General features: G+C 34.0%; 3 protein-coding genes across 7 annotated transcripts in view; all 3 read left to right on the top strand.

The window, feature by feature from the left end:
- The window catches only part of LOC133204636 (helicase with zinc finger domain 2-like), a 118,335-nt gene that overhangs the window by 53,890 nt on the left and 36,668 nt on the right, over positions 1-27,777 (top strand). The window lies entirely within an intron of this gene.
- Positions 1,149-22,588, top strand: LOC133205550 (uncharacterized). 5 transcript variants are annotated; one of them, XM_061341386.1, is made up of 6 exons: positions 1,149-1,450; positions 5,543-5,604; positions 11,080-11,176; positions 11,694-11,799; positions 22,134-22,325; positions 22,509-22,588. In XM_061341386.1, exons 1-5 carry the CDS (start codon positions 1,394-1,396, stop codon positions 22,220-22,222), a joined length of 411 nt encoding a protein of 136 aa, XP_061197370.1. In that variant the 5' UTR covers positions 1,149-1,393; the 3' UTR covers positions 22,223-22,325; positions 22,509-22,588. The 5 variants fall into 5 exon arrangements, 4 of the variants coding, with proteins under 4 accessions (XP_061197370.1, XP_061197371.1, XP_061197372.1 ...); XM_061341387.1 differs by having other exon boundaries at positions 22,514-22,584; XR_009723624.1 differs by lacking the exon at positions 5,543-5,604.
- LOC133171867 (titin-like) lies at positions 22,320-27,111 on the top strand. Its single transcript, XM_061306658.1, has 7 exons — positions 22,320-22,325; positions 22,569-22,617; positions 22,721-22,819; positions 22,917-23,113; positions 23,795-23,858; positions 23,951-24,085; positions 25,706-27,111. Exons 1-6 carry the CDS (start codon positions 22,320-22,322, stop codon positions 23,956-23,958), a joined length of 423 nt encoding a protein of 140 aa, XP_061162642.1. The 3' UTR covers positions 23,959-24,085; positions 25,706-27,111.

Raw genomic sequence — 27,777 nt, 5'->3', positions numbered from 1 at the left:
GTGGGACCAGTGCATAAACATAGATTTATAAAGTCTTAAATAAATTGGTCCCATACCTTCCACTGCAGTGAAAGAATACATTTCCCGTCCTCATTTTGTATGAAAATTAAATCAAAGTAAATTAAAGTTCATAAATACACCTGTACATATATACAATATAATATGACCTTTAAATTTCTCCTTCATCAGCCATGTTGAGGCTGTGGTATAGATGGCTACTACTTGAAGGGTACAGACTCCATTCAGTTGCAAAATATTTGGTGATTTCCTTTTCTAAATGAAATATTTGGGAATTTTAAATGTGCATGATTTTGGATATCATGCAACCTGAAAATGTTTGAAAGTTGTATAAAATCTTACTTGACCATGACACTTTTTTTATTTCTAAGGAAATATGACATGGATTGTTTTTCTTGTAATTCTAGCAGGGATATATCCACTGCAATTCAATCAAGGATGTAAAGAGATTTTCCTCTGGTAAATTGTATTCTATACATCCTCAGAGGCTGAAGCAGCAAGCTAACTTGTAATACAAGATTTGATTGTATATAGCAAGCCAGCTGGTGTAATTTAGTATGTACTATGTACAGCTTGAGCCAAAGGTTAAATATTGTGATGTCACAAGGCATAGTTGAAAAGCACTGGGGCCTTCTGCACACATGTATGGAATACAACACAGAGTAAATCCCCTACACCCTTGATTCAGCCTCAAGGTGTATGGAATACAATCCAGGGTAAATCCCTGTACACTCTTGACTAAAAGTATACTATATGCTTCTAACATACTGTCTAAATTTTAAATGTAGCATACTTTCTAAATCTAAATTGATTAATTAATTTCCTGATAATTTGATTGAATTGATTAATTTGACAGTTTTGCACTGAAGGCCAGGTCTAAATTGTCCAAAAACTAGGAGGAACCTGTGATTAGAGGGTTTATTTCATGGTTTTGAATTACTATTCAGGAGTCTTTTCTCATTTCATAATAAAAGCAGGGACCTTTACTAGGAGGGGGTTCGGGGGGGGGGGGGGCAACTCCCCTTTTATAACCAAAATTATTCGTATAAAGATTAAGAAATTTTATTTTGTTGTTGCTAAATATTGCATTTATAATTTGTGTCCAGGCCCTTAATCTTTAGACACCCTTCTGGATCCGCCACTGCCCTACAGTTACTGAGTTATATAGATTATGTATGTAGGGTCTTTTGTTGTTAAAATGACTTGTCCCACCCTAAAATGGCCAAAATAAGTACCTTTGCCATCATACTTTGCAACTGTCCCACTCTAAAAGTCATAAATATTGCCTGCATATTACAAGATTTTCATTTTTCAGAAATGTGCTGGTTACCGGAAGTTCACAAGAACCAGTTAAGCGAAGGTAACACCCTACAACATGCAACATGAACATGAACTGATCACCGGGACTGCATTGCGTATGAAAGACAGTTTTGTAAGTATTTGTAAGCTTTAAAGTATAAAAATCTTCTCTTGTTACTTTTTGAAGATGGAAATTTAGAAGATGCTTGAAGTTCATCGTATGTAGTACTGTGAACTTTGGAAAGTTGTCACTTAGTTGAGAAAATTCGAACTAGGTCAGCTGTATGTGTCAATTTTTCGGAACGATAATCTTTATAGTGCCCGTTTTGTTCATTTTTTATACATGTACAATGAACACAGTTGGGCCTGCATTACAGTCTATCCTTGTTTGGGATTGGGAAACACAGAAAAGTTACAGTGTCTGTTTAAGGGTTTTTGGTCAACTCGTATGATCGTATCTAGGTCAGATCTTCTCCTACAAGTAAGAGCCTCGGTTAAACGTCCCTACGCTCCTTATATACCTCGGAGCGCCAAGTCAAAAGTATATCGCCGTGAACCTCTAGCATGTTGAGTAGATCAGATCAAACCCAATAGGTCAACTCATATTAATGAAACGACAAAATTCGTAACCAGGAGAATTGTTACAAGCTGACTCCCCTATATAAATTGATGACAACTCGTAACTTAACAATATTAACAACTTATTACCCCTTTTGAGGTCAACATGGTGAAATACGGACCCAAGACTTGGTCTACGAGGTGAACTGACCTGACCATACATAGAATGTTCTATCGTTAAAATGATAAATGTCCTACGGACCCTGTTTAATGATAGAATGCATTCCGTGTATTGTCTATGTAGCAAAGAAAATACGGGAGATAACTCTAACTTAGTGCATTTACTATGAAAAATCCTGAGAGTTCTGAATGTCAACATGGTGTGTAAATTTGAAACGAGTAAAAAATGTTGGTGAAAAAGTGTTGAATTCTTCCATTATATGGATTAAATTTTTAGATGAAAGGTATTTACAGTCTCAAAAAGGTTTGTTATGATTAATTTGACTGTTATTTTCAATGCAACTTCATTAATTTTCTCCAAAATCATTTCGGAGCGATTCTGCAATTTTCTGCTATATTACTGGTATAGGGGAGGCATTCTAACTGTAGTGAGGGCCTGTCCCAAGACACAGTTAGATTATTCTAATTAACCTGACCAAGGCCACATAGTGGCCGAGGTCAGGTCTGGTTAGCAAGTCGGTCATGTCAAGGGTCCTTCTTTTCATCATGTGGAACTCATATGGGGTATCAATTGTTTTATTTTACCGATAAGAAAATTATATATTATACACTTGAGTGCATGATATTGCATTACATTACCAATATTTTTTGAATGGGATCTTGATTCGCTAGTGAAGTTGTTTATGCTGACTTCTGAAGTTTTTGCATAATGATTTACTGATTAAAACAATTTTTGATTGACAGTAACATGCATTAAATTGTTATGCCCTGTTCACACGGAGAGTTTAATTCACAGTAAATTAATGCGAAGTAAATAATGTGAATTAAAATAATGCGAATTAAATTGTGTTCACACGACAGCTAATGCGAAGTAAACTAATGGGAATTAAAATTTTATTTCTACAGTAAGGCTATTCAGTAAGGCTATTATGACGTCATTTTCAAATCACATCACCTTATGCGCAGCAAACCCATATTACATTCTGTCATAGTGTCTATGCACATTTCAGTGATTAACGTAATTTTTCTTTGTTTTCCACTAAAAAATAGCATAAGTATCCATATCTGTCCACAGACATGTGGCATGTGACTTAATTGTGCCATTACGCATGCGTCAAAATTTAATTGGAATTAGCTTCGCTTAGCGTTCATACGGAGCTAATGCGAAGTAATTTAATGTGCAGTTAATTAATTTGAATTAAACTAATTCGCATTAAATTCCCTGTGTGAACGCGGTCCAAATTTAATTCGCAGTAACTTATGTTTTATTCGAATTAAACTCTCCGTGTGAACAGGGCATTATAATTGAAGGTAACTTTTACTGAGCAAAATGAAAATCTGGCGCAGAATTTTACTATAAAGAAGAGCCAAGTCTGCATTTCCTGGAATTGAATTGTAACAAAATTTTCAAATGAATAAACAAATAAATTTTTTGACTTATAGGCCCTAGATCTGTTGTATTCCATATCATAAACAGACAATGCAAATTTTATAGCACACTTTTTTAACGTATATTCATTATTCTATGCATTAAGTCAGGGATCTATATACTAACGGGATAGGCATCTCCTTCAGTACCATGTTTACTCGCCCAAAACGTCACACACAACACTACAAGTTTTTCAAACTATGTTTATTCTCAGTAAAAAATTTGTTTTCTGATAAATGTAATCTGTTCTTTTTGTTTATTGGAATGGATATTTAATAAATTTTAAAGAATACGTTGTAAAATAATCTAAATGGAAAGCAAATTACCACCAAATTTTGCAATTCTCGGCCGATCAGGGGCATGTGTTGATTTAACATGTTTAAGTGATTCAAATTGAGAGCTAATTATGGGATATTCCAAATTATTGACTCAATGAAATTGAGCCTATGAAATTTTCTGAAAGAAGAACAGAGGTCAGTATATATATACATATAATTATAATAGTAACTTGATCCGAAGAGCCGTATCATGTCAAGTTGACATGCACGGATCTTCAGATCAAATGAGACGCGAAGTGTCGAGTTTGATCTGATGATCCGTGCCTGTCAACGAGACGTGATACGGGTCTCAGGATCAAGTTACTGTTATAATGATAAATTTATTATATACCCCTTTACAACTAGCAAAATATAATAAAAGGAAACTTTTAGGATCAATTACATAACTTTTATCCGTTTAGCAAACCATTTTATCAAGGAACATTTTGATCCGTGAGAATAAAAACAGCATTTATCCGTGTCAACTCAAAACCATATATGTTTGTATGTTAACATGTTAAGATTGGAATTGCCTTGGGTACGACTTGACTATGGCCATATGACATTGGATGGCAGGGGATAGTTTCATACTATAGTACGAGCTGTCAAATTTCTATAAAAACTGAGGTATCCCATGATTGTTGTGATATTTTATGTAGAAAAATGAATAGAATAATTATGGGATACATGTACATGTGCAGTGTAGCAGAGCTTGCTGAGAAAAATGATGTGCATCATGTAGGTGTCACTGTGATGCTTAGCATATATAGAGTTGTAAATGCGTAACCAAGACATTTGGTCAGTCGCAGAGGAAATTCAGCTGAAAAGCAGTGGTGTGCATCTCAGAGGGAAGGTGAATGGCCCCAGATCAATTGGTGAATTTTCATTAGGGCATGCATTGTTCTACAGAATACTGGGTGTTTTATCCTGCTCGATCGGGAATGGGATGGGCTGTATAGGTGCGACAGTGGCCCAAATCTTGGAAAAACAAGCCAAAATCTTTGGAGACCTCCAAGTGCATTTTCAGTACATGTGCACTTTAATATGTAGGTTACATGTTATATGTTGACACATTTTTTGAGTTTTAGATATATGAAGTGCAATTAATTAGCACCCAAGAAACTGCCCCAAAGTATCTGTTTTTATTGACCTCATGCATATGCCTACCCCCTCGGCACATGTTTGGCATTGAAAAGAAAAATTATCCCCTGCCACCTTGATAACAGATATGTGGAAATTAATTTTCTGTTTTTAGAACTTCATGGAGATTTGTCATCTATTACAGCAAGTATTTAGAATAAAATATATTTAAACCAAAATCATTTTTTAATGCCAACTTTTAGAGATCAAAGAGTGAGCCTAGATAATTAATTAGAATTTATTAGTATGGTATTATATTGTACATGTAAGGCCATTCCAAGTTTTTTCTATGTTTAGCGTCCGCATGTGCCTTGGTTTTTCGACATCCCTTATCAAAAAAAAAAAACAAACGAACAAAATCAGGAGTCCTGAAATTGTTTATTCTGGTCGAAATCACTGAATTCTGTCAATTTCTCTAAGTATTTGTCTACAATATGCCATATTTGGAATATTTTAAGCATTTAATACCTTGATTTTGCTGAAGAATAAATATTTCTATGAGAAAAATAGATTAATGGAATCATATCCTTTGAATGACATCATTTTTATGACTATAATGACTTGTGTTTTACTTTTTGGTTTGTGTGTTTTTTGCGAATAGGTAGGGAGGTATTTGAAAGATTGGTGGACGCTAAACATAGAAAAAACTTGGAATGGCCTAAGGTAATATTTTCCATGCACATCAATTTCATAAATCTGTGGTGCAGCCATGCAAAATGACTTGATATTTTGGAGTTAGGAACCACATCAGAGGAAAAGTTTGTTGCTTTGCCAGTGGATGTCAATATGTTGATTGGTGGCTCTGATTTTATTAGGTCACCTGAGTGACTCAGGTGACCTACATGTATCTGTTTTCATCCGTTGTCGTGCGGGTGTGCGTCTTGCGTAAACTTTTTACATTTTCAACTTCTTCTCAAGAACCACGGGGCCAATTTCAACCAAACTTGCCACAAAGTATCCTTGGGTAAAGGTAATTCAAGTTTGTTCAAATGAAGGGCCACACCATCTTCCAAGGGGAGATAACTAAGAATTAGTGAAAAATTAATGGCGTCTTTTAAAAATCCTCTTCTCAAGAACCACTGGACCAGGTAAGATGAAACTTATGTGGAAACATCCTCAGGTAGTTTAGACTCAAGTTTGTTAAAATCATAACCCCCAGGGGTAGGGTGGGGCCACAATGGACGATCAAAGTTTTACATTATAGGAATACATAGGAAAAATCTTTAAAAATCTTCTTCTCCAGAACCACTGGGCCAAGAAAGATAAAACTTATGTGGAAACATCCTCAGGTAGTGTAGATTCAAGTTTGTTCAAATCATGACCCCTGGGCAGGGGTGTGCAATTACAAAAATTAGTTACTTGCCTGGGCTAGTGGAAGTAACAAAGTTACTAGCTCGAGGTTGACAATCATCACTAGCCCATTAACTACCGAAAACAATACTTGTATAAGTATAACAAAAAGGTAAAAAAAAAAAAATTTAAGTTGAAATAAATAAAACAAATAATGGTTTGCGCTATGTTATTGTCAGGTACTTCTCCCTATTTTTATCGAATATAATTGTCACTGAAACGACTGGCGATAGCAACACACAATACATATATGTTGAAAAGATTTAAAGATTATGATTTTACAACAAAGTTAATTCGTACATCAATTCAGTCGATGTAAATATATGTATACTTTCATTTCAGATTTACTAGCCCGACAGGCTAATGCAGTATAGATTTATGATAGCCCAACCTCTAAAATTGGTAGCCCTGGGCGTTGGGTGATGGTAATTGCACACCCCTGCCCGGGGCAGGGCGGGTCACAATGGGAGATCAAAGTTTTACATGGGAATACATTGGAAAAATCTTCTCCAGAACCACTGGGCCAAGAAAGATGAAACTGATGTAGAAACAAATTCAGGTAGTGTAGATTCAAATTTCTTAAAATCATGATCCCAGGGGAGGGTGGGGCCATAATGAACAATGAAATTTTTACATTGGAATACGTAGGAAAAATCTTGAAAAAATTATTTTCTCAAGAACAGCAAAGCCATGATTGATTATATTTACATGGAAGCATCCTCAGGTAATATAGAGTGGGGCCACAATTTATGATCAAAGATTTACATATGAATAAATAGGAAAAATCTGTAACAATCTTCTTCTCAAGAATAGCAAAGCAACGATTTGTCTTATTTATATGGAAGCATCCTTGGGTAATGTAAATTCAAATTTGTTCAAATCATGACCCCCTGGGGTAGGGAGGGGACACAACAGGTGATCAAAGTTTTATTTAGGAATATATAGGAAAGACCATTTAAAAATTTTCTTCTCAAGAACAACAAAGCCATGATTAGTCATTTTAATACAGAAACATCTTCAGGTGCTGTAGATCACTAAATTTTCGGGACACTTCATTTTCGCGAGATAGTCACTGACTCCTTATTAGCGAGACAGAATATTCACGAAATGTGTTTGCTGTATATAATCTTTAGGAATACTTTTATAAGCGAGAATGAAATTTTCACGAGCACACTGTCTCACGTAATTACGCAAAAATAAAGTTCTTGTGAATAAAAAGTGTTTTACAGTAGTGTAGATTCAAGATTAGTCAAATTATGACCCTCGGGGGTAGGGTGGGGCCATATTAGAAAATGAAACTTAGCGGAAAAAAAATCTAAATGGGGGACAGATTAGAACTTAATTTATGAGTTGTTACTGTATATTAGACTAATTATTTCGATGATCATGATCATCCTATTTTTCTTGCTTTTGGGCAACAAATTAAGGTTCTTCTATCAGTTTATTTTATACTCTATGGATCCTCTATGGATTGTTGTTTTATACTCACGTGACCGTTAAGGCCCTTGGGCCTCTTGTTATATGATACATCATGGATATCATTTAATTTCGATGACGAATAGCAAGAGTGCAGACTGCAATGAACTTACAAACTAGGAAATCAGGCTTTCTTGCATTTTGTGGGGCCAGCCAAATGGCGCAGTGCACGTTTTACACTAATACAGTGGCTATACAAGCTATAATTTGGGTCCATTAAAAATGAATTTGTAAATTTTTTTATTTGTTTACCGAATAAAATTATGAAAATGTTGTAAATCACACTTGAAATAGAACATGTGATTTAGATGGCAAATCATAATTATTGATTTTCGTTTGTGTCGGCATCCCGATTAAAGTTTTAGGAGCAAGTCCATTCCCAAGTAACTATAAGCTGTACCTGGACCCAACTTACATGGATGATGCATCTAGGGATGGACAATACTAGACTTGCTTCAGATACTGGATCTGACCTAAATTTTTCTAGATGAGTGACCAGGTTAAAGTTTTTGGAGCAAGTCAATGCATTTCCAAGTAACTAAGCCCTACCTGGACCAAAGTTGCATGGAGGATGCACCTAGGGATAGACACTACCAGACTTGCTTTGGATGCTGGATCTAACCTTTATTTTCCAGATGAGTAATTATTAGCCTTACCAGAACCAAACTAGCATGGAATGATGTATCTAAAGATGGACACAAGAAGACTTGCTTTTGATGCTGAATCTGACCTACATTTTTCAGATATGTGACCAGAGTAATGTCTTTGGAGTAGCTCTATCACTATATGACATGTTATGACTAAACTTGCCTGGATGATGAAACTAGGGATGGACACTACCAGACATGCTATGGATGCTGGAACTGACCTACATTTTCTTTATGAGTAAACAGTTTGAGTTTAAAGTTTTTGGAGCAGGTCTATTCCCATGCAACTATAAGTCCTACTTTAACCAAACTTGCATTCATTTGATGATTGATCTCACACAATATTGGTACAAGATTTACCTTACTTATAGATACACATGTACCATTCATTGAGCTTTGTAATCTTTGATTACCTATGTTTATATGTTGATAAAAAAACTCAATAAACAGTTAACTTTTTAGCTCACCTGAGCCGAAGGCTCAAGTGAGCTTTTCTGATCACATTTTGTCTGTAGTCCGTCTGTCTGTCTGTCCGTCCGTCCGTCTGTAAACTTTTCACATTTTCGACTTCTTCTCAAGAACCACTGGGCCAATTTCAACCAAACTTGCCACAAAGTATCCTTATGTGAAGGGGATTCAAGTTTGTTCAAATGAAGGGCCATGCCCTCTTTCAAGGGGAGATAATGAAGAATTAGTGAAAAATTAGTAGCATCTTTTAAAAATCTTCTTCTCAAGAACCACAAAGCCAGGGAAGATGAAACTCATGTGGAAGCATCCTCAGGTAGTGTAGATTCAAGTTTGTTCAAATCATGACCCCCGGGGGTAGGGCGGGGCCACAGTGGAGGATCAAATTTTTACATAGAAATATATAGGAAAAACCTTTAAAAATCTTCTTCTCAAGAACAGCAAAGCCATGATGAGTCATATCTATATTGCAGCATCCTCAGGTAGTGTAGATTCAAATTTGTTCAAATCAAGACCCCCGGGGGTAGGGCGGGGCCACAATGGAGGATCAAAGTTTTACATAGAAATATATAGGAAAAATCTTTAAAAATCTTCTTCTCAAGAACAGCAAAGCCTCAATTGGTCATATTTATATGGAAGCATCCTCAGGTAGTGTAGATTCAAGTTTGTCCAAATCATGACCCCTGGGGGTAGGGTGGGGCCACAATGGAGGATCAAAGTTTTACATAGAAATATATAGGAAAAATCTTTAAAAATCTTCTTCTCAAGAACAGCAAAGCCCTAATTGGTCATATTTATATGAAAGCATCCTCAGGTAGTGTAGATTCAAGTTTGTTCAAATCATGACCCCCCGGGGGTAGGGCGGGGCCACAATGGAGGATCAAAGTTTTACATAGAAATATATAGGAAAAATCTTTAAAAATCTTCTTCTCAATAACAGCAAAGCCTTAATTGGTCATATTTATATGAAAGCATCCTCAGGTAGTGTAGATTCAAGTTTGTTCAAATCATGACCCCCGGGGGTAGGGCGGGGCCACAGTGGAGGATCAAAGTTTTACATAGAAATATATAGGAAAAATCTTTAAAAATCTTCTTCTCAAGAACAGCAAAGCCATGATGAGTCATATGGAAGCATCCTCAGGTAGTGTAGATTCAAGTTTGTTCAAATCATGACCCCCGGGGGTAGGGCGGGGCCACAATGGAGGATCAAAGTTTTACATAGAAATATATAGGAAGATATGTTCTGATGAAGAACTGCAAAGCCATGATTAGTCATTTTGATATGGAAGCATCCTCAGGTAGTGTAGATTCAAGATTGTTAAAATGATGACCCCAGGGGATAGGGATGGACCATAATTGGGGATCGAAAATTTTACATAGGAACATATAGGAAAATATCTTCTTCTCAAGAACTGAAAATCATGTTTAGTCATTTTGATATGGAAGCATCCTCAGGTAGTGTAAATTCAATTTTGTTCAAGTGATGACCCCCGAGGGTAGGGTGGGGCCCAATAAGGGGATGGAAAGTTTTACATAGGAACATATAGAAAAAAATTTCTTCTCAAGAACAGAAAAGCTATGTTTAGTCATATTGATATGGAAGCATCCTCAGGTAGTGTAGAGTCAAGTTTGTTCAAATGATGACCCCTGGGATAGGGAGGAGCCACAATGGGGGATCAAATTTTTACAGAGGAATATATGGGAATTTTTTTTAAAAATCTTCTCAAGTACAACAAAGCCATTTGTTAAAACAAATTATATATTGACATGGAAGCATCATCAGGTAGTTTAAAATTCAAGCCCCCCCTCCTCCCCCCCCCCCCCCCCAGTAATCTTTTCAATACTGAACTGATTTGTGCTTTTGCCTTGCCAATGTGCTCAGGTGAGCGATGTGGCCCATGGGCCTCTTGTTTGTAAAAAGTATCACTAGTCAACCAAGAAACTTGTTTTCCCTTAGATCGAACACAAGTTTTGGTGGTCATTTAATTACAGGCAAAGAATTGATTAAAATTTAAAAAAAATCTTCTAATATTTGGTCGATAAAATATTTCAGGAGGGATCATTTCAATGAAAAAACAAAAGGTTAACAATGGTTTTCAAAAGGGTGTCAATTTCATTTGTTATCCTCCAAAACAGGCACCATTTATATAGTATGTTATGAATTAAAGCTTATGTATTCCCTGATCACATCTGTTTTCAGAGAAGACGAATGTCACCTTCATCAGAAGCAGATTTTTACTGCCAGGCTGGCTTTGACCAAAAAGGTTTTGAGATCAAATTTATATCAGACTATAAAAGTAAGTTTATATTATTAATTTACTCTCAACATCTGTGGTTTTGTTTTGTAAAGTGGATGGATGTAGAAAGAATAATATTGCTTGAATTTCATATTTTTTCATTACATGATTATAATTTTATATGCTCTTAATTTATAGTTTTGTGCAAAAAAGTTAAAATCCAGATTGATCTGTATTTAAATTTAAGTTTGTATATTTTTTCCAAAAAATATTTTTTGTATAATTTTTAACATAAATGATGTTTAAACAAATTGGAAATACTGGGACTGATTCTAGAGTAATCCCCTAGTTACAATATGATGTCACACAAAGACACATTTAACAGAAGACTTATACCTGGAAAATAAGATCTCAGAATCTGAATTGATAAATTTTTTTGTAATATTTTGTGTCTATAAGTAAGTCTTTTATTGAACCTATTTGACTAAAGTGAGCATCGTGGCCCATGGGCCTCTTGTTTGAAGACAGTTTTAATTTTTAAAAGGTGATGTTGAATCTAAATGCTTTGATGTTTTAGACATCCAAACGGCTAGCTCAGATGTGGAAGTGGAATCGGACCCTTTTAGTCAGGAATTCCATGGGAAATTCATTTGACAGTGATGATGATGATGAGATTAATTCAGGTAATATATATAAATATAATTATACAAGCTGCACTACCCAGTCTGCTGTTAAGCTAATTTCATGATAATGTCATAAAGAGGGATTTAATATTTATCATGTTTATTCACATGTTTTTGGACACAAACTATTTTTGGGAGTTGAACTATGTTCAATCTCCCTGGTCATCACGGGCTTTCTAAGCGCAGTAATTTGTATTGATTATATAGTGGCCTTCCGTGGGGCTTCTGTGTCGACCAATTTACTCCTGTGATATTCAATGTAAACTTGCATAAACGTCCGCCATAAAATAGTCCATTTCAATTTTCTGAATTTATCTAATTTTGATAAATGATATGAAACTAAATACAATTGAATTTCATTTAACTTAATTTGAATACTATATTTTGATTAAATTAAAATTGATTTATACAGAACTAAAAAAAAATGTTGAAAATTGTCGTCACAAACCTCCTTTGCAGCACAAACAGCGGCACCTATAAACAATGAGAGGGAAATTAACGACAACTCTGCACATGTGACTATATGACTGCGCGAAACCTCTTTGCATTGACTGACGCGTGGTAAAAATTATTTCACAATCAAAGTTATACCTTTTTTTTAGCCATAAATATTCGAAGTTTTCAACAATATTTATTTGGTAATACAATAAACATCAAAAGAATAAACAAATTACATTGATTTGGCTATAATTGAACAATTGTTCGTTTAATATTGAATCCTAACACGTTTAACATCGAAGAGGAAGAAAATCGAAGAGAAGGTGATTAACGTACACAGAAAGATAAAACTTTAAGATAAATTACTAGATTAAGCTTTTTGAGTTTTCAAGTTGTTTTCATGTGGCATAAAATTTATAAGCATTTCACATATGAAATTCTTGATAAAATAAGTCGGAACAGCCAGGTCTGACATTCGAACTACATGTACGTATGTAAATTTTAAGTGGGAAAAACAACAAATTATAACCGTTTACGTTAGATCATCTAACAAGCTGAAACTTTTTTTATTGTTATTTTTCAAAGTTCCAAACAATTAATAGTCATGTGATGAAGGAAATAAACCATGGCAAAATCTTGCAAATATTTCACCTATGCTTCTAAGTATATTAGGACAGATACAAATGTAAAGTCTATACAACTGTAAATGAATTTACTGTGCAGTGATTTTCGGAGCAGAGTTGTCAAAATTTTTGAATCACTGTCAGACATTTGGTCTGACAAAGTCAAATGATCTGTTTGACTGGACAAAGTTTTGTCAGACCAGATACATGCATCTTATTTTGTACGCTGAATCGCTGATAAAGGGAAAAAAATAATAGCACTAAAATAAGATGCCTTTTAAGTTTTATGATATTCGATCTCACAAAAAGTCCTATCTTATGATACAGAGTCTCTAATCAGAGACATGCTTTAACAATTTTGATCGACAATCGTCACCATACGGACGATTTCGGTGTTTTGTGGTCCTTACCTAGGCACAGCGTTTCAGAATTTGCATCACGTTCAATGTTTTAAACGGTCGTTTGGACCACTGTTTTCTTGTACGTTATCGGTCCAGAAAATTCCTTATCGACCTTGCCGACAAGACTGAGTGTTTTTGATAACTCTGCAGATAAGAATTACTTATAAAGAAAGAAGTAAATGTGTGACAATTTCAGATGACATTAATTTTTAATCCTCAATTTCATGAATTTATCGGCATTCAGTGGGTCACGTGTACAACACTAGTACTGGACTTGAAAAATGATGTGTTACATTAATTAATGCATTTCAACATGTCTGCATATAAAAGTGTATTGCAGTAGTACGTCATCATTGAAAAAATGTTTCATTTGATTTTATTAATAAAAACAATTAAAATGAATGAATGCATGCGTGTGCGGATACAATGGCTTATTAAGACCAGTGATCGATATGCGAGAAAGATCGATCCTCATAATTACAACAGTTTTATTTCTTGCAGTAGCTCGTTAAACTACGTCTGATTTTTAATTAAAAAAATCAAAACAGATTCAAGTCGATCGTTTTAATTCATTGAAAGTTTGAAAAACTTGTCCAGCTCAGCTACATGTATATAGTATACCTGAAATTCAATTACATTGAAATTTGTATCAAACCAAAATCACAAATAGTAAATGTCACTCGCGTTGCACAGTTGTTCAACTTCGTTTGCTCTAGAGATTCAAAGTAAGGTGTTAATCATTACGTCGTGGGTTCGAATCCAACTGCGGTATGCATTTAGAAACGGACCCTTCGGATTAGACCGTATAAACCGAGATCCCATTTCGCAGTAGGTGCTGGCACCTCCCAAAAAATCCCTCACTGCTCAATGGTACTAAGTGTCCTGTATAGGTAAAAATTTGCAGCCCTAGCCTCCATTGGCAAGTGGTAGTGTCTCTTCATGAGTAAAAATTCTCGAAGAGATGTAAAACAAGCAAACAAAAGGCAAAGTATTCAGAGATACTTACTTCTGTATAGAAATTTCTTGACATGAAATTAAAAATTATGGGATTTAAAAAAAATACATAATGATTGAGTTATAAAGATAAAAACATTTTGATAGAAAAAGTAAATACAAAAATTCTATAAAAATTAATTATTGTGTCCGAAAAGAACCAGTTATACCCAAAAGATAATATCAACTTCTTGTTCCAATCAGAGGAAGAAAAAAATGACGATTTAGTGTCTGGTGATGGTAACATTGAAAATAAAGTGCCAGTTGGTTGTTGGCACCAAGGATCTTGTATATATTAGAAGAGAGTAGGGAGGGCTTTGTGCTTCAAATGCTTTCATAGGTATTTTAAATAGATTATCAATGTCCGAAAAAGTAAAGAAAGGAGCCCAGAAGATAAAGATTTTATTTTCAGAAATTGGGATGAGCTGTATCAGCATGTCCATTAATATTTTACAGATTCATATACTACTTCCAAATGATTTAAAAAAGTTACGTTTGTTTTGAGAAAACTTTGCTGCAATAGAACCATTAGAATGCAAACCATTCAAAGTTGTGTTGATTCAGTTTGCTTAACAAATTAAGACCGCGGAACATTAACTGGCAAAATTGGAAATATGCAACTTACGTCATCTCCATCTGTTACCGTCAAAATGTTAAACGATAAACAATAAAATGGGTGGGTACAATTTGACACGGACGTCCGAGAAAACATTGGATTGAAATTCTAGTTTGAAATTCATTTTCAATCCACCTCAGCTACGCAAGAACGTACGGTGTTACTGATTGACCAAGAAGACAAATAATTTCAATTTTGGAATAGTTTGAAATTTATATAAATCAGAATTTTCTGTCCAGTGTATTTAAAGAAATATAAAGGGACAAATATTTGATTTCTGTTTGGTATGTGAATGTGTGTGCTGGGAGGGAGGGGGCTGACGATCTTGGAATAAATATGAAAATTTTCTTTTAAATTGACATCCCCTCCCTGCTTTTGTTTGTCAAACAGTTTTCAGTGAAGACAAAACTAAAAAAAAAAGCTTTGTCATCCTAGAAATAAATATCTTCTATCATGTGGAGACATGATCTGACTCGACAATTTTTGAGCCCCCCTCCCCTTCTAGAGTAAAATGGTCGTCCCCTGAAAAAGTAATCTCTGTCTTCTTTTACTTTTACGTATCCTTAAAAGTATATGCTAAAGTACTCATATAAATATGAATGTCAAACAACATGTATTTGGGAATTGAAATTATTTGTCTTTCGGATCATACATTCACACTTTAGGTTTGAAAACAGCTCAGGTGGATTGAAAATGAATTTCAAACTAGAATTTCAATCCAGTGTTTTCTCGGACGTCCGTGTTGAATTGTACCCGCCCATTTCATTGTCTCTCATTAAACATTCTGATTGTAACAGATGGAAATTTAAATGACGTAAGCTGCATATTTCTAATTTCGCCAGTTAATGTTCTGCACTCTTATATTATATGGATTCTATGTGAGAATTGGCTAAAAATTAATTTGGTATATTTAATGAATTAAATAAATTGGGATTTAAGTTGAATGTATGTGTACAGGAAAAAATCTTCATAATTGCAAAACAATGTTATTAATATTGTGTAGATTTAGAGACCCCTCAGAGTTTGATATCGCCATATTGATTTATGCTGACACATTTTTTTTTTCATGACAGGCACGTAGCATAGGGGAGGGGGGAGGGGTCTGCCCCCTTTTTTTCCAAACATGAAATTTATAAAAAAATTAATATTGTAAATGTTCATTGAAAGTCCGTCCCCCTACTGTTTGTTGCAGAATATTCAAATAGGGGTGATGTAGTAGTGTATGAGTAAAATTTGATACTGAAAGAAGTTTGAAACCTATCCCCACACCCAAAAAATAGAATTTTCGAGCCCACCCCCCCCCCTTTCAAAAACGATGCTACGTCCCTGCATGGGAATATTAAGTGGTAAAAGTTTTTGAAAATCTGAATAAGAACAACACGGTTAAAGTCATTAAAGTTACTCAGGTGAGTATTGTGGCCCATGATCTTCGTTATTCAAATGTTTTTGAAATTATTTCTTATGTTTGATGTTGTATCTCTATCAAATCTGCAATAGTTGACTTGTATCTAAAGCATGAAAAAATGTTCCGATATTATAGCTCCTTTACTTCCTGTTAAATCTTTCACATTACAATGTTCAACTCCCATGAGTACTTTCAGTACTTTGATTTTTATGTAATGCCACCATCAGTATCAATACTTCATAAAGATAGGCTTCACCCGGTCTGACTATTAAGCTAGATTTATAATAAGGTTATGAACAAGGATATATTTTCATCAAGGAGCAGTGGTCTAGCTTCCACTTGTTGCAGTGTCTCCTAAATTGTGCACATCATTGAAGAACCATTTATAAAATTTTCAAATCAATCAGCCAGAACATTGTTATAGCAAACATGCTTAAAATGAATTAATATGCTTACATTGAAGTGATTTCCTTCCCCAGAGATTTAAAAGTGTTGTAAATGGAAAGTTTATGTTTATAATGAATTAAATATTTTGGTCCCCGGCTCTTTGCTATTGTAAGCATGTTTTACTGTATTATTCCCTGTTGTTTGAATAATTAATTTATCTTTATTTTGTGTGATGCCATTTTAACCATATCTACTAGTGTTGTCAACGAGTACCTGGTTAACCGGTTAATCGGCGAACAATGCGAGTATCAGATAGTAAAACTGCTACTCAGTTACTCGGATATATAGACAAAAGTAGAAAAGAAATGTTATTTTGTTCAGAAATGAATGTACACCTCTACCGTTTTATTTACCGTTATTTAACGTTAGACTTGATCTAGCGTTTGACAAACATGACCGATTTGTTTTGATAACACTGTTTTCACAGTTTATCTAATTGATGGCTTTGATTGCCAAGCGGTATACAATGTAGAAAACCTGGGTTAATTATAATTAACTCACTTATACTGTGCTAGTCCGCAGTACAGGATTAATTTTAAACAAGATGCCTCCACAGCCATCAAAAGCATAGATTCCGAAATGTTTTAAAAGAATTTAAATCTGAAAAGTGTAAAATATGTAAAATGAAATTAACATACACAGAAACGAAACTAAAGTAACATTATATTTAGGACATCCGCAAAAATTGCCAACTATTACAGGATATTCAAGAACAAATTCATTAAGAAGCTTTATTTTGTCTTTTTGTAATTAAAAATAAATAAATGAAATGCATCTACAGTGCATTTGCATTTGATATTGGCCAGTATGTAAATGTTAAACATGGAAATTGTAATGACGTTACATATATTATCTAAAAAAAATCCATCAGTGTAACCGTTTACTTGATTGGAAAAGTTACTAAAAATTGTCCGATTTGACAACACTTAAGTATCAACACATAATTATAAGATTGGATGCTGCTCGGTTCGGATGGCCAGAGTCATTTTTATCGCATAATTGAAGACATATTACTGGCATTTTGTTTTTCTCACATTACTTGAATTCTTGGTTGTCTACAACAAAAATATTTAAATTGATATTTGTAACAGAGATTTAATTTGCAAATTTAAAAATAATGTTACAGTAGTTAAGAACTGGAATTAGTATAAAAGTAAGAAGAACTGGTATACATAGCTAACACAATAAAGCATCAGCAAAGTATTGAAATTATGAAGAATAAGAATCAGAGTGAAATGTATTGAGCATGGATATGAAAAGAAGTGACATACTGTTATGAATGAGATTGAGTGGCCTTTTGCTTTTCTAGTTAAGGATTTTCCAAAACACTGATTGATTTGTATTTGAGAATAAATTGTAGTATTCTTATGAGATGCAAATCCAATTTAAAAGCTTCATCAAATTAAAGACCGACTGAATTATATGTCCAAAGAATGTGAAATGGCATTTCATTTTGAAATAAAAACATGATTTCAACTCAGAAAAACCAGTGGGGTACAAAGTAAACAAACTGGAGTGACATACCTAGATTCTCTCTAATGGTCTAATACATGTATGTTTAATTTGGGATGATTATTTTGATTCCTTCATTCCATAGCAACATTGATGTGAAGCCAGCAATTTTTTTCATGCCATGTACAGTATCTAATAATCTCTGCATTAGTCACATACCTCAGTATTTGTGTCAACGTTTTGAGTTTCTATCTTTAACTTTAAAATTTATCATGCAGATGTAGTGAATTTCCGTGTCAGAGGACAGTAATTGCACATGTAGTGATTTTCCTTCCCAGAGTATATTATTTACACACACATGTACAGTCTTCACCAAATCTTTTTTTCAGGACATGCCCTTCGGGCAGGTTTAACCACTTATTATGCTAGCCCGAACAAATATTTACATGCCCAGAATTTTATCAAGTAATTTTAATCTTATCTGCCTTTTCATGCCAAGGAAATGATCTGAAATCCATTTCTATAGATCTATTGTCTCGCCATTAATATTGTTTTCTACCTGTATACTTTTTGTGTCTCCTTTGCAAAAGAGTTTCTTGGAAGTCACGTATTGTTTTCAATGCGTATACTTTTTGTGTCTCCTTTGCAAAAGAGTTCTTTGGAAATTGCGGTAGAATAAACTATCGTTAATATTTTATTTGGTGCTCCACTTTAGATGAAAAATCAGACTTTTAAGTACATTTAATGTTATTGGTATTATTTAAGTTGATAATATGGAGGCTTAGGCCTCAGAATTTACATGCCCTTCGGGCTTGTAAGTATGCAATTTCCACATGCCCGCTTCCAATTTTACCAGGTCCCAGGCTTCAGACTCCTGGAATTTGTCGAAGACTGCATGTAGTGAGTTTCCTTGCCAGAGTACATTATTTACACATATGTAGTGAGTTTCCTTGCCAGAGTATATTATTTACACACATGTAGTGAGTTTCCTTGTCTGTTTAAAATGATCACACACATGTAGTGAGTTTCCTTGCCAGAGTACATTATTTACACAGATGTAGTGAATTTCCTTGCCAAAGTGCATTATTTGCACACATGTAGTGAGTTTCATTGCCAGGGTAAATTATTTACACTCATGTAGTGAGTTTCCTTGCCAGAGTACATTATTTACACATATGTAGTGAGTTTCCTTGCCAGAGTATATTATTTACACACACGTAGTGAGTTTCCTTGTCTGTTTAAAATTATCACACACATGTAGTGAGTTTCCTTGCCAGAGTACAATATTTGCACACATGTAGTTAGTTTCCTTGCCAGAGTACATTATTTACACACATGTAGTGAGTTTCCATGCCAGAGTACATTATTAACACACATGTAGTGAGTTTCCTTGCCAGAGTATATTATTTACACACATGTAGTGAGTTTCCTTGCCAGAGTGCATTATTTACCGAAATGTAGTGAGTTTCCCTGTCTGTATACATTTATCACACAGATGTTGTGAGTTTCCTTGCATTGGTTTATTTTCATTTTCGATCAATGTTTGGAATCAGCTTCTGTTTCAATGTTATTGATTATAATCAGACACCAGATTTCTACTTTACAAAGCATAATTTTGAAATTTTAAATTCAAAAGTAATGAGAATCTTTTATCAAGTATATTTTTAGAATCTACACACCTAGCTTAATTAAAAATCAAAACAAAAAATGGGGGTTATTGTGCTTCTCTTTGCGCTATAGAGCATTTAGTTTGACTTTTTTGCACTGTAAATACGTCTTACACATAAATCAATTTTTAAAGTTTTTCCTCCAATATTTTTTTCAAATAAATTATGGGAACAAACGCAGTCTTATTTCACCTTGAATAGGTGTATTAAAATTTGTGACAACAAAAAATTTTCAAATTACTTCGCAAGTTCAATTATTTGACCTTTTTGCACTCAGAAAATATTTTTCTGGTATTAAAAAATTTAACAAGCAATAATAATGACATTTTACTGAATTTAAGAAGAATGGTTAAAAGTATTTTATATATTCAGAAAAGAAAATTAAAAGTGGGGGTTTGTGATGTTAATTTTTAGATATTACCAAAATAGTGCTAATTTTAAGCTTATTAAATTTAAATTACGGCTATTTTTTCTGGATTTTCACAATATATATGCTATACTTATCAAATATAATGATAGAATTCATGATATTTTATTTGATATATAATTTAGGACCAGCATAAAACAATTCATGGCTCAGAATAACTCTGTGTGTACGCTGCATGGAAAAATAGGAATCCAAACTTAACATACTTTAAATACTTTGATTGAGAAAGAAATGATCATTTTCTTCTAAAAAAAACCTTCCACCACAAAATATACTGTACGTGTACATAAATTGGCGTATTCAAAATTTAGCGAAATCACTGGGTTTTGAGGTGTTGGCGACATTATGAATTAGCGCTATAAATGTCTGTACCGTATATTGTATTTATAAATGATTTCTTAGTGGTATTCATGAATTAGTGCATTGTTGTCTGCGCCAAGGGCCCCCTAAAATATGAAGCCTGCTTTTTTAAGTACACATACAGTAGTTCCTCACTTAATGCTTTTGGTATGGAGTTTTAACTGAATATATTTTAATTGGTATTGTAGAATCCAAATTTATTGTAAGAACTAAAACATTATGCAAAAGTGGAAATACAGGTTAAGACAAAAATCTGCTCAAAAGCTCAGGAGCATTTTACTTCTTCTGGAGAACCACTTGGCAATTTTAATTTGTTTAAATGAAAGGTGACCAACTTTTCAAGAAGAAATAGCTATGAAACAGTGAAAATTTGATTCATATAAAAATCTCCTTTTTATAAACCATTGAAACTTATGTGGAAGTGTCCTGACATGGTATAGATTCAAGTTTGCATGTTCAAATCTGACTTAATGGGGTAGGTGGAACCAGTATGGAATCAGTATTTTTTTTTACATCAACATATAAAAAAAATGTCATAATAAGATGCAGTCATAACATGGTAGTTTGTTCAATTGTCTTTTTGTAATTAAAAATAAATAAATGAAGTGCATCTACAGTGGGGTAGGATAGGGCTACAATGATGGATTGAAGTTTTTCATTGGAATGTATGTCACAACAGAACATTGATTAGTGATATTAATGTCCTAGCTGTTATCCTCAGAAAGTGCTGTACAATTTTTTTCCCAATCATGGTTCCTAGAGGTACCCGTAGAGTGGCACAACATAGTGGACTAAAGTTTTTTGTGGGAATATAAAGGAAAAAATGTTTAAAATAAAAAAGAAATGGAACTTTTTTTTAAATACAATGTATTTTGTGATAAAGAACAAACAGCAGCATTTTTTTTCTTCCATAACTGGTACCATTGAACAGAGCCATTCCACCAAAAATGTTAATTATTCCTAGTTTGAGAGCATTAATATTTTTCATCAAATTTTGAATTCATCTATTTTTATGAGGAAAAAATTGTAAAATGCTAAGTTCAAAATCTTTGGGATTGGTATTTTGACTACTTTGTATGGACATTCTTTAAATAGTGCACTGTGCACAAATTTGGTTGAGAATGCACATTTAGTTAAGTATTTTAGTATATCCCTATTTGTTCAACCTATATATATATACTGTCCTGTCTGTCCACTTTATTTTGCAAGTCATCTAAATATTTAAGTGGTAGCCAAAGAAATTCATTTTCAGGTGATTGATTAGTTTTTGTAGATGTGTATGAATTTTGATCTCTCCCCTGAAGCTAAGCTGAAGTGAAGTGATAATTCTGTTGAACATGAATTGTTAGATATCAAATGAATTCCAAACTTTAAGACTTCGTTTCAATACGAAGGGATATGTTAAGATTAGAGCATTGATTGGTGTATACAATTAAAAGAATGTCTTTGTGCTTGCATGATGAACTGGGTTGAAAAATTTTGAAAATATTAAATGTTTCCCTTAGCTTGTTGTGATCCTCCTGGACATCCAAGTGTTTTCGACATTGATGAAGATTTTGTCCCTCTCTCTCTCTTGGACCAAACCAAGAAATGAATCAGATGGTTTTAAGAAGATTATAGGATATGTCATAGAATACGAAGACCCCACCACTGGAGGCAGGCTAATGACTACCCAGTAGATGAGTGTGTTTATGAGGGTGAGTAACTGATTACTTGTTGACACATGTATCTTTCTTATAAACTAGTAAGTGGATTTACATGTCCTTTTGTTGCATGTAATTAGTATGTTATGGCTGAAAACTGTGAAAAGATGTTTTACAAAAGTGATTCTTGAAATTTGTTTTGTTTGCAAAACTTGAATTTGAGAATTTTTTCATCAGTGTAGGGATTAAAAAAGGACAAGGAATACAACTTCCACATACGGGCCAAGAATCTTGAAGGTTTTAGTGAGTCTAGTGATTGGTCCCATAACTCCCAAGCCCAAATACAGTAAGTATATTTGAAAAAAATTATAACATTTTAAAAAACAATTACCATATTGTACTTCAATTTCAATTATTTTTTCTTTCACATTTTTAAACTTTTATTTTAGCCAAGGTTTTGCCACCTGGTGTACCAGAGGCTGTCAACAATTCTATAACTTATCTGAAATGGGAACCACCTAAACATAATGGTGGCTGTAAAATTACAGGTACTAATTTAAAAGTAGAATAAAAAAGGGAAATGTTGATCTCTGTTCAAAACCACATAAACACTGTAGCAGTTGATAATATTGATTATCTTTGTAGACTACCTTGTGGAAGAGAGGTTTAAGGGAGCAGAGATGTGGTGTAAGTGTAATGAGTACCCCTGCACTGACCCCTCTTTACTGTCACCGATCTTCCTTAGGACTCAGAGTGGGAGTTTAGAGTTACAGCTGTTAACTTTGCTGGAAACTGTGAGCCCAGTCTGTGCTCACCAGCATACAAAATCCAGGAGAAGATTGGTATGTTGTCAAGTTAATAAATGCATCGTACATTATTATGGTACTAGAAAAAAGATTTAGAGGTCAAATTAAACCATAATGTGTATTTTCTTCTCAAAGCCCATAATATTCTCACTTTACTGGTCAGGAGCTGAAATTTATGTGAAAGCTTCCTGATGTAATAAAGATTTTAAATTGTTCAAAAAATGGCCTTTGAGGTAGATGGGGCCACAATAGGGGATCAAAGATTTACCTTGAAATATATACATACATTTATGTACTGGTTAAAATCTTTACGAATCCTCTTAAGAACAACTGGACCACAAAAAGTATTTTTAAACCTTCTTGTAGCTTCCTTATTGTTCAAATCATGGCCAAAGGGAGGAAGGAAGAAGGGGGGGGGGGGGGGATTCAGAGACCCTTTAGAGTTAGGATAGGGTCATAATATGAGTTCACAATTTTGCATGGGAAAATTAAGGAGAAAAACTCTTCGTTTATAAACATTAAGAAAAGCTTCTTTTAAGTTACATGGGAAATGTTGTAGCCCATGGGACTCTTCTTTGCATGCATAGTAAAGGCAAAAAAAAAATAGATAACTCCTATTGTATTCATAAATTTGAATCTTACTTTTTAAGAAAAGTGTTATTTTCCAATTTAATATCTAATTTGAATGTTTTGACAGAGTCTTTTGCAATTGAGCAGGATGAGGAATCACACCAATCATTTGTAAATGAAAGCAGCAGTCATGATGTTGTCAATGAGAATGGTAATCTATATTTATGATGTTGTTTGGATGTTACAAATTAAAAGTTAACCCCATAAAAATGAACAGTCTTAAAATGATAATTTCTTTTTTAGAATTTTAAATAGGATATGATACAGGGCCACTTTTAAGTGATGAAGCAGACGAGTATGATGATGGTAATGATGATGAATCATACCATCCTTCAAGCGATGAAAAAAGCTGTGATGAAGATACCATTAATGATCTTGGTAATAAAGCTGAAAACAGAACTTTCTTAAGCTCAAGTAAGCTTTTCTGATCAAAGTTTGTCCATTGTCCATCTCCAGCGTCATTGTTGTTTCAAATTTTCAGCTCCTTCTCAAGAACCACTGCGTCAATTTCAACCAAACTTGCCACAAAGTATTCTTGGGTGGGGGATTCAAGTTTGTTCACATGAAAGGCATCACCCTATTTTAAGGGGATATAATCAAAAATAAGTGTAAATTTGATGGCATCTTTAAAAAAATCTTCTCCAGAAACAATGGGCAGAGTTGTTTACTTGTACAGATTTTTAGTATTTCCCATGAATCTTCGAGTAAAAATGTGCTCTACAGATTCACGTTGAAAATATACAAATTTTCCCTAAAGACGGAAAAAAATCAGAGTCGTTCCCGAAATTTGCCAATCAGTTTGATAAAGAAGCTTGTTGATTGAAGTGGTCTTATCAAAAATGATCTAAAAACAATATAATTAAGGTAAATGTAAAATATGTAAGCAACAGTAGACAGCATACGGTGACATGCGTAGTTAGTGCTTAGTATTTGTATAACAAGGGGTTCTTCATATAAAAATGTCTAATAAGCTGAGTTGTATTTTTACTGACAAACTCTTCAAAATACTGACAACTTCTAGAATACTGACATCAGTTAGAAAAGTTAAACAGGTCTGAGTGGGCCAGAAAAATTATTCTCCAGAACAGCAAAGCCATGACAAGTCATATTAATACAGAAGCATACTCAGGTAAAGTAGCTTGAAGTTTTATCAAGTAATGTCCCCTGGCAGAAGGGTGGGGACACAATGGGGCATAAGACTTTTACATGGAATTATATAGAAAATGTCTTTAAAGGCCTTCTCAAGAACAACAAAGCCATGATTTGTTATATTAATACAGGAGTATTTTTCAGGTAGTGTACATTCAAATTTATTCAAATCATAACATCAAGGGGTAGGATGGGAGAAGTAGTTTCAGGTTTCTTCAAATCATCACCCACAGGGCCTAGGGTGGCACCAATTGTATAATTACTCAAACTTTTCAATACTGAACTGATTTCTGCTTTTCTCTTGCAAAAGGGCTCAGGTGTCATGGACCATGGGCCTCTTGTATAAGGTGTTATGTATTACATTGTACAATATGTAGATTGTTTAAAGTGAATTAAAATTCTGGCAGAATTTCTGTCTTGAATTTTAAGTATGACTGTTTCTTTATTACAGTTAAGGATTAATTCCATAAGTTGTTTTTTCTCCAGACATGATCACAGTCTGATAAATTGACAAAATTCATTTTAAATAAATTACTTTCCTTTGCATCACATTAACATGATGTTCATTAGCCAGCATTATAAATTATAAATATCTCCATAAGGAGCTTAGAGTGTTTCAATCATGCCTAACAGATTGAAGTATGGAAAAACAACTTTCATACCTCTTCATTAGGTTTGAATGGGTAAGATGAGGCCATAATAGGCAATCAAAGCTTTACATAGGAATATGTAGGGGGGAAATGTGCAGGGCCATTGTGACATGGGTGAGCCATGTGGCCCATTGGCCTCTTCTATAAAAATAAAGATGAATCCCTTTTGTCAATACATGTACATATATAATAATTTCAGATATGCCCAGTAAGCCTCTCAAATCTGAAATGCAGCAGAAACAAGCTGCACTTGCAAGTGACAGCGAAAAGGACAGTGAATGTGAAGACGATCATGATGATGTCAGCAAAGTTTTACCACAGTCAGAGAAGCGAAAGACCAGTTTTTTAGAGGCCAAAAACATCGTCTGGGAACTATGATAATAAAAAACATTCATGTCTCTTTTGTGAGAAGTTTTGCCAGCAGGCCAATTGATGGTATGCATATCATATAAGCCCATAGCTCTTTAAGTACAAAAAATTGTGAGATTCATTTTTGCATATAGGTTCAGGATGGAGCTGAATATTGAAAAAATATATCCTATAAATTTTTTTTCATGGACATGTAGCAGACAGCTGTTTGCATAATTTAAGCAAGTAATTATTTTTTAACCAAAATTTGTGAAATTTATCGCTCATGACCCATTGTTCATGCAAGGTTTACCTATTTATATTGACACTGCAACAGGCCCATAGAACACCCCCCCCCCACTTTTTCTGAGTATAGTATTTTGCTGTAGTAAAGTATCCTTTATATCCTGGTTGCCCCCCCCCCCCCCTTTGTTGCAATAAGGTCGGTTCAGTAAATAATGTTTTTTTTTTGCTTGTCAGATATTTTTTGAAGTCCCCCCTACTTTTGAAACCCTTGCTATGGGCTGTAAATTGAAGTTTTAAAAAATCCTTCACTGGTGAACATCTAGCAGGCAAACTAGCAGGCATAAAATTAAATATGAAGATTATGAATAGTAATTAAACTCAAAAGTCCATTAGAATAATCCATATTCGTAGCAGAGCAAACATGGACCTCTAAAATTAATCTTAATTAATGCTTAGCCCTCTAATTGAAGGCTCCTTCATGTTTCAGGCCCATGAAAAGGCAGAGTTAGTCATAAATTAGAATGTTTTATACAGTATTAGCCAGTATACCTTATCCTCTTTACCTTTGAACTTCTAGGAGTTCAGCTGCATCAATATGATAATAAATATAGAATTCTTGTGAAAATTTACGATTTTTGTTACATGGGTCTAGATTTCTAGATCCAGGCGGTTTTGAAATGACCACAGCCTGAGAAATTCATAATACTCAGGTAATAGTCAAAGCCTAGGGCCTTTTGTTGCATTTTAAACACAGGAAGTTATTAACTGCATGATATTTATATTTCTTGCTTGGTTGTCAGCTTTAAGCTTAGAGAGTTTTTTATTTCGAAACTTGTATGTTGTTTAATGCACTAAGAAAATGCCACTATATTTTGCACAAATACTGACTGATTGTCCTTGATTGTTCTTCTGTGAAAATAAGCTTATTTTGGATACCTTAAAAATTAACAGCAAGAATTATCTATTAACACTTGGCTTATACATGTGTATCTTATTTCATGTCAGCATTCTTTTCATGTATTTTTTTTTTTTTTTGCATAGTTGATGCAATTAAATTGTTTCATGCAAACAAACCGTCTTTTTTGTTTGATCTTTCAAAATGTTGTAAAACATTTGAGCAAAGGGATAAGAGAACTAAAGGGTGCTGTATGAACTGCATTTCGTAAAAAATCATGGTTTTAGAGACCAACATATCTGAGCAATGGGATTTTTAAATGCTGAATTGGAAAATGAAATGATGAATATGAAATGATAGAATGTTATGCATAAGAAAAACAATGAAGTGGACTTTCCCCACCAAAGTAATTTCAGTTTTTTGAAGTCATTAAATTGCAAGAATAAGTAAGAGGGATCATTATTTTCCCCCTTATTTCAGGTCCGTAGAACGCGGAGGCCACCCCCCCTTTTTTTTTTTGAATATACTATATTGCTATTGTAAATTTTCCTTTGAATGCTGGTTGTGGTGTCATCCACATAAAAAAGAACGAGATGTTATTACATGAACAGTAGTTAAGTAATTTGTAATCCTATAAAATTCTTGTTAAGAAAAAAATAAACTCTTTAAGATCATAAAAAACATAATGATTGCATTTAAAATTGGGGAACGATTTTCAATTTCTACTTGTCTTACTCAATGCAACAGAAAAAAAAACCCAAAACGAATATTCTTGACGAAAC

This window comes from Saccostrea echinata, unplaced genomic scaffold (assembly GCF_033153115.1).
Source record: "Saccostrea echinata isolate AGI-Se365-2 ecotype Australia unplaced genomic scaffold, CSIRO_AGI_Sech_v1 ptg000054l, whole genome shotgun sequence".
Lineage (NCBI taxonomy): Eukaryota > Metazoa > Mollusca > Bivalvia > Ostreida > Ostreidae > Saccostrea > Saccostrea echinata.
This window is presented reverse-complemented; position numbering and strand designations above follow the sequence as displayed.

Bases quoted from the DNA above. Each gene is read 5' to 3' on its own strand.
- LOC133205550 (XM_061341386.1), top strand. From the start codon at position 1,394: ATGCAACATGAACATGAACTGATCACCGGGACTGCATTGCGTATGAAA. The intron at 1,451-5,542 runs GTAAGTATTTGT...TTTTGCGAATAG, and splicing joins TGCGTATGAAAGACAGTTTT to GTAGGGAGGTATTTGAAAGA. The intron at 11,800-22,133 runs GTAATATATATA...TGTTTCCCTTAG, and splicing joins TGATGATGAGATTAATTCAG to CTTGTTGTGATCCTCCTGGA.
- LOC133171867 (XM_061306658.1), top strand. The intron at 22,820-22,916 runs GTACTAATTTAA...TTATCTTTGTAG, and splicing joins TGGTGGCTGTAAAATTACAG to ACTACCTTGTGGAAGAGAGG. The intron at 23,114-23,794 runs GTATGTTGTCAA...GCAATTGAGCAG, and splicing joins CAAAATCCAGGAGAAGATTG to GATGAGGAATCACACCAATC.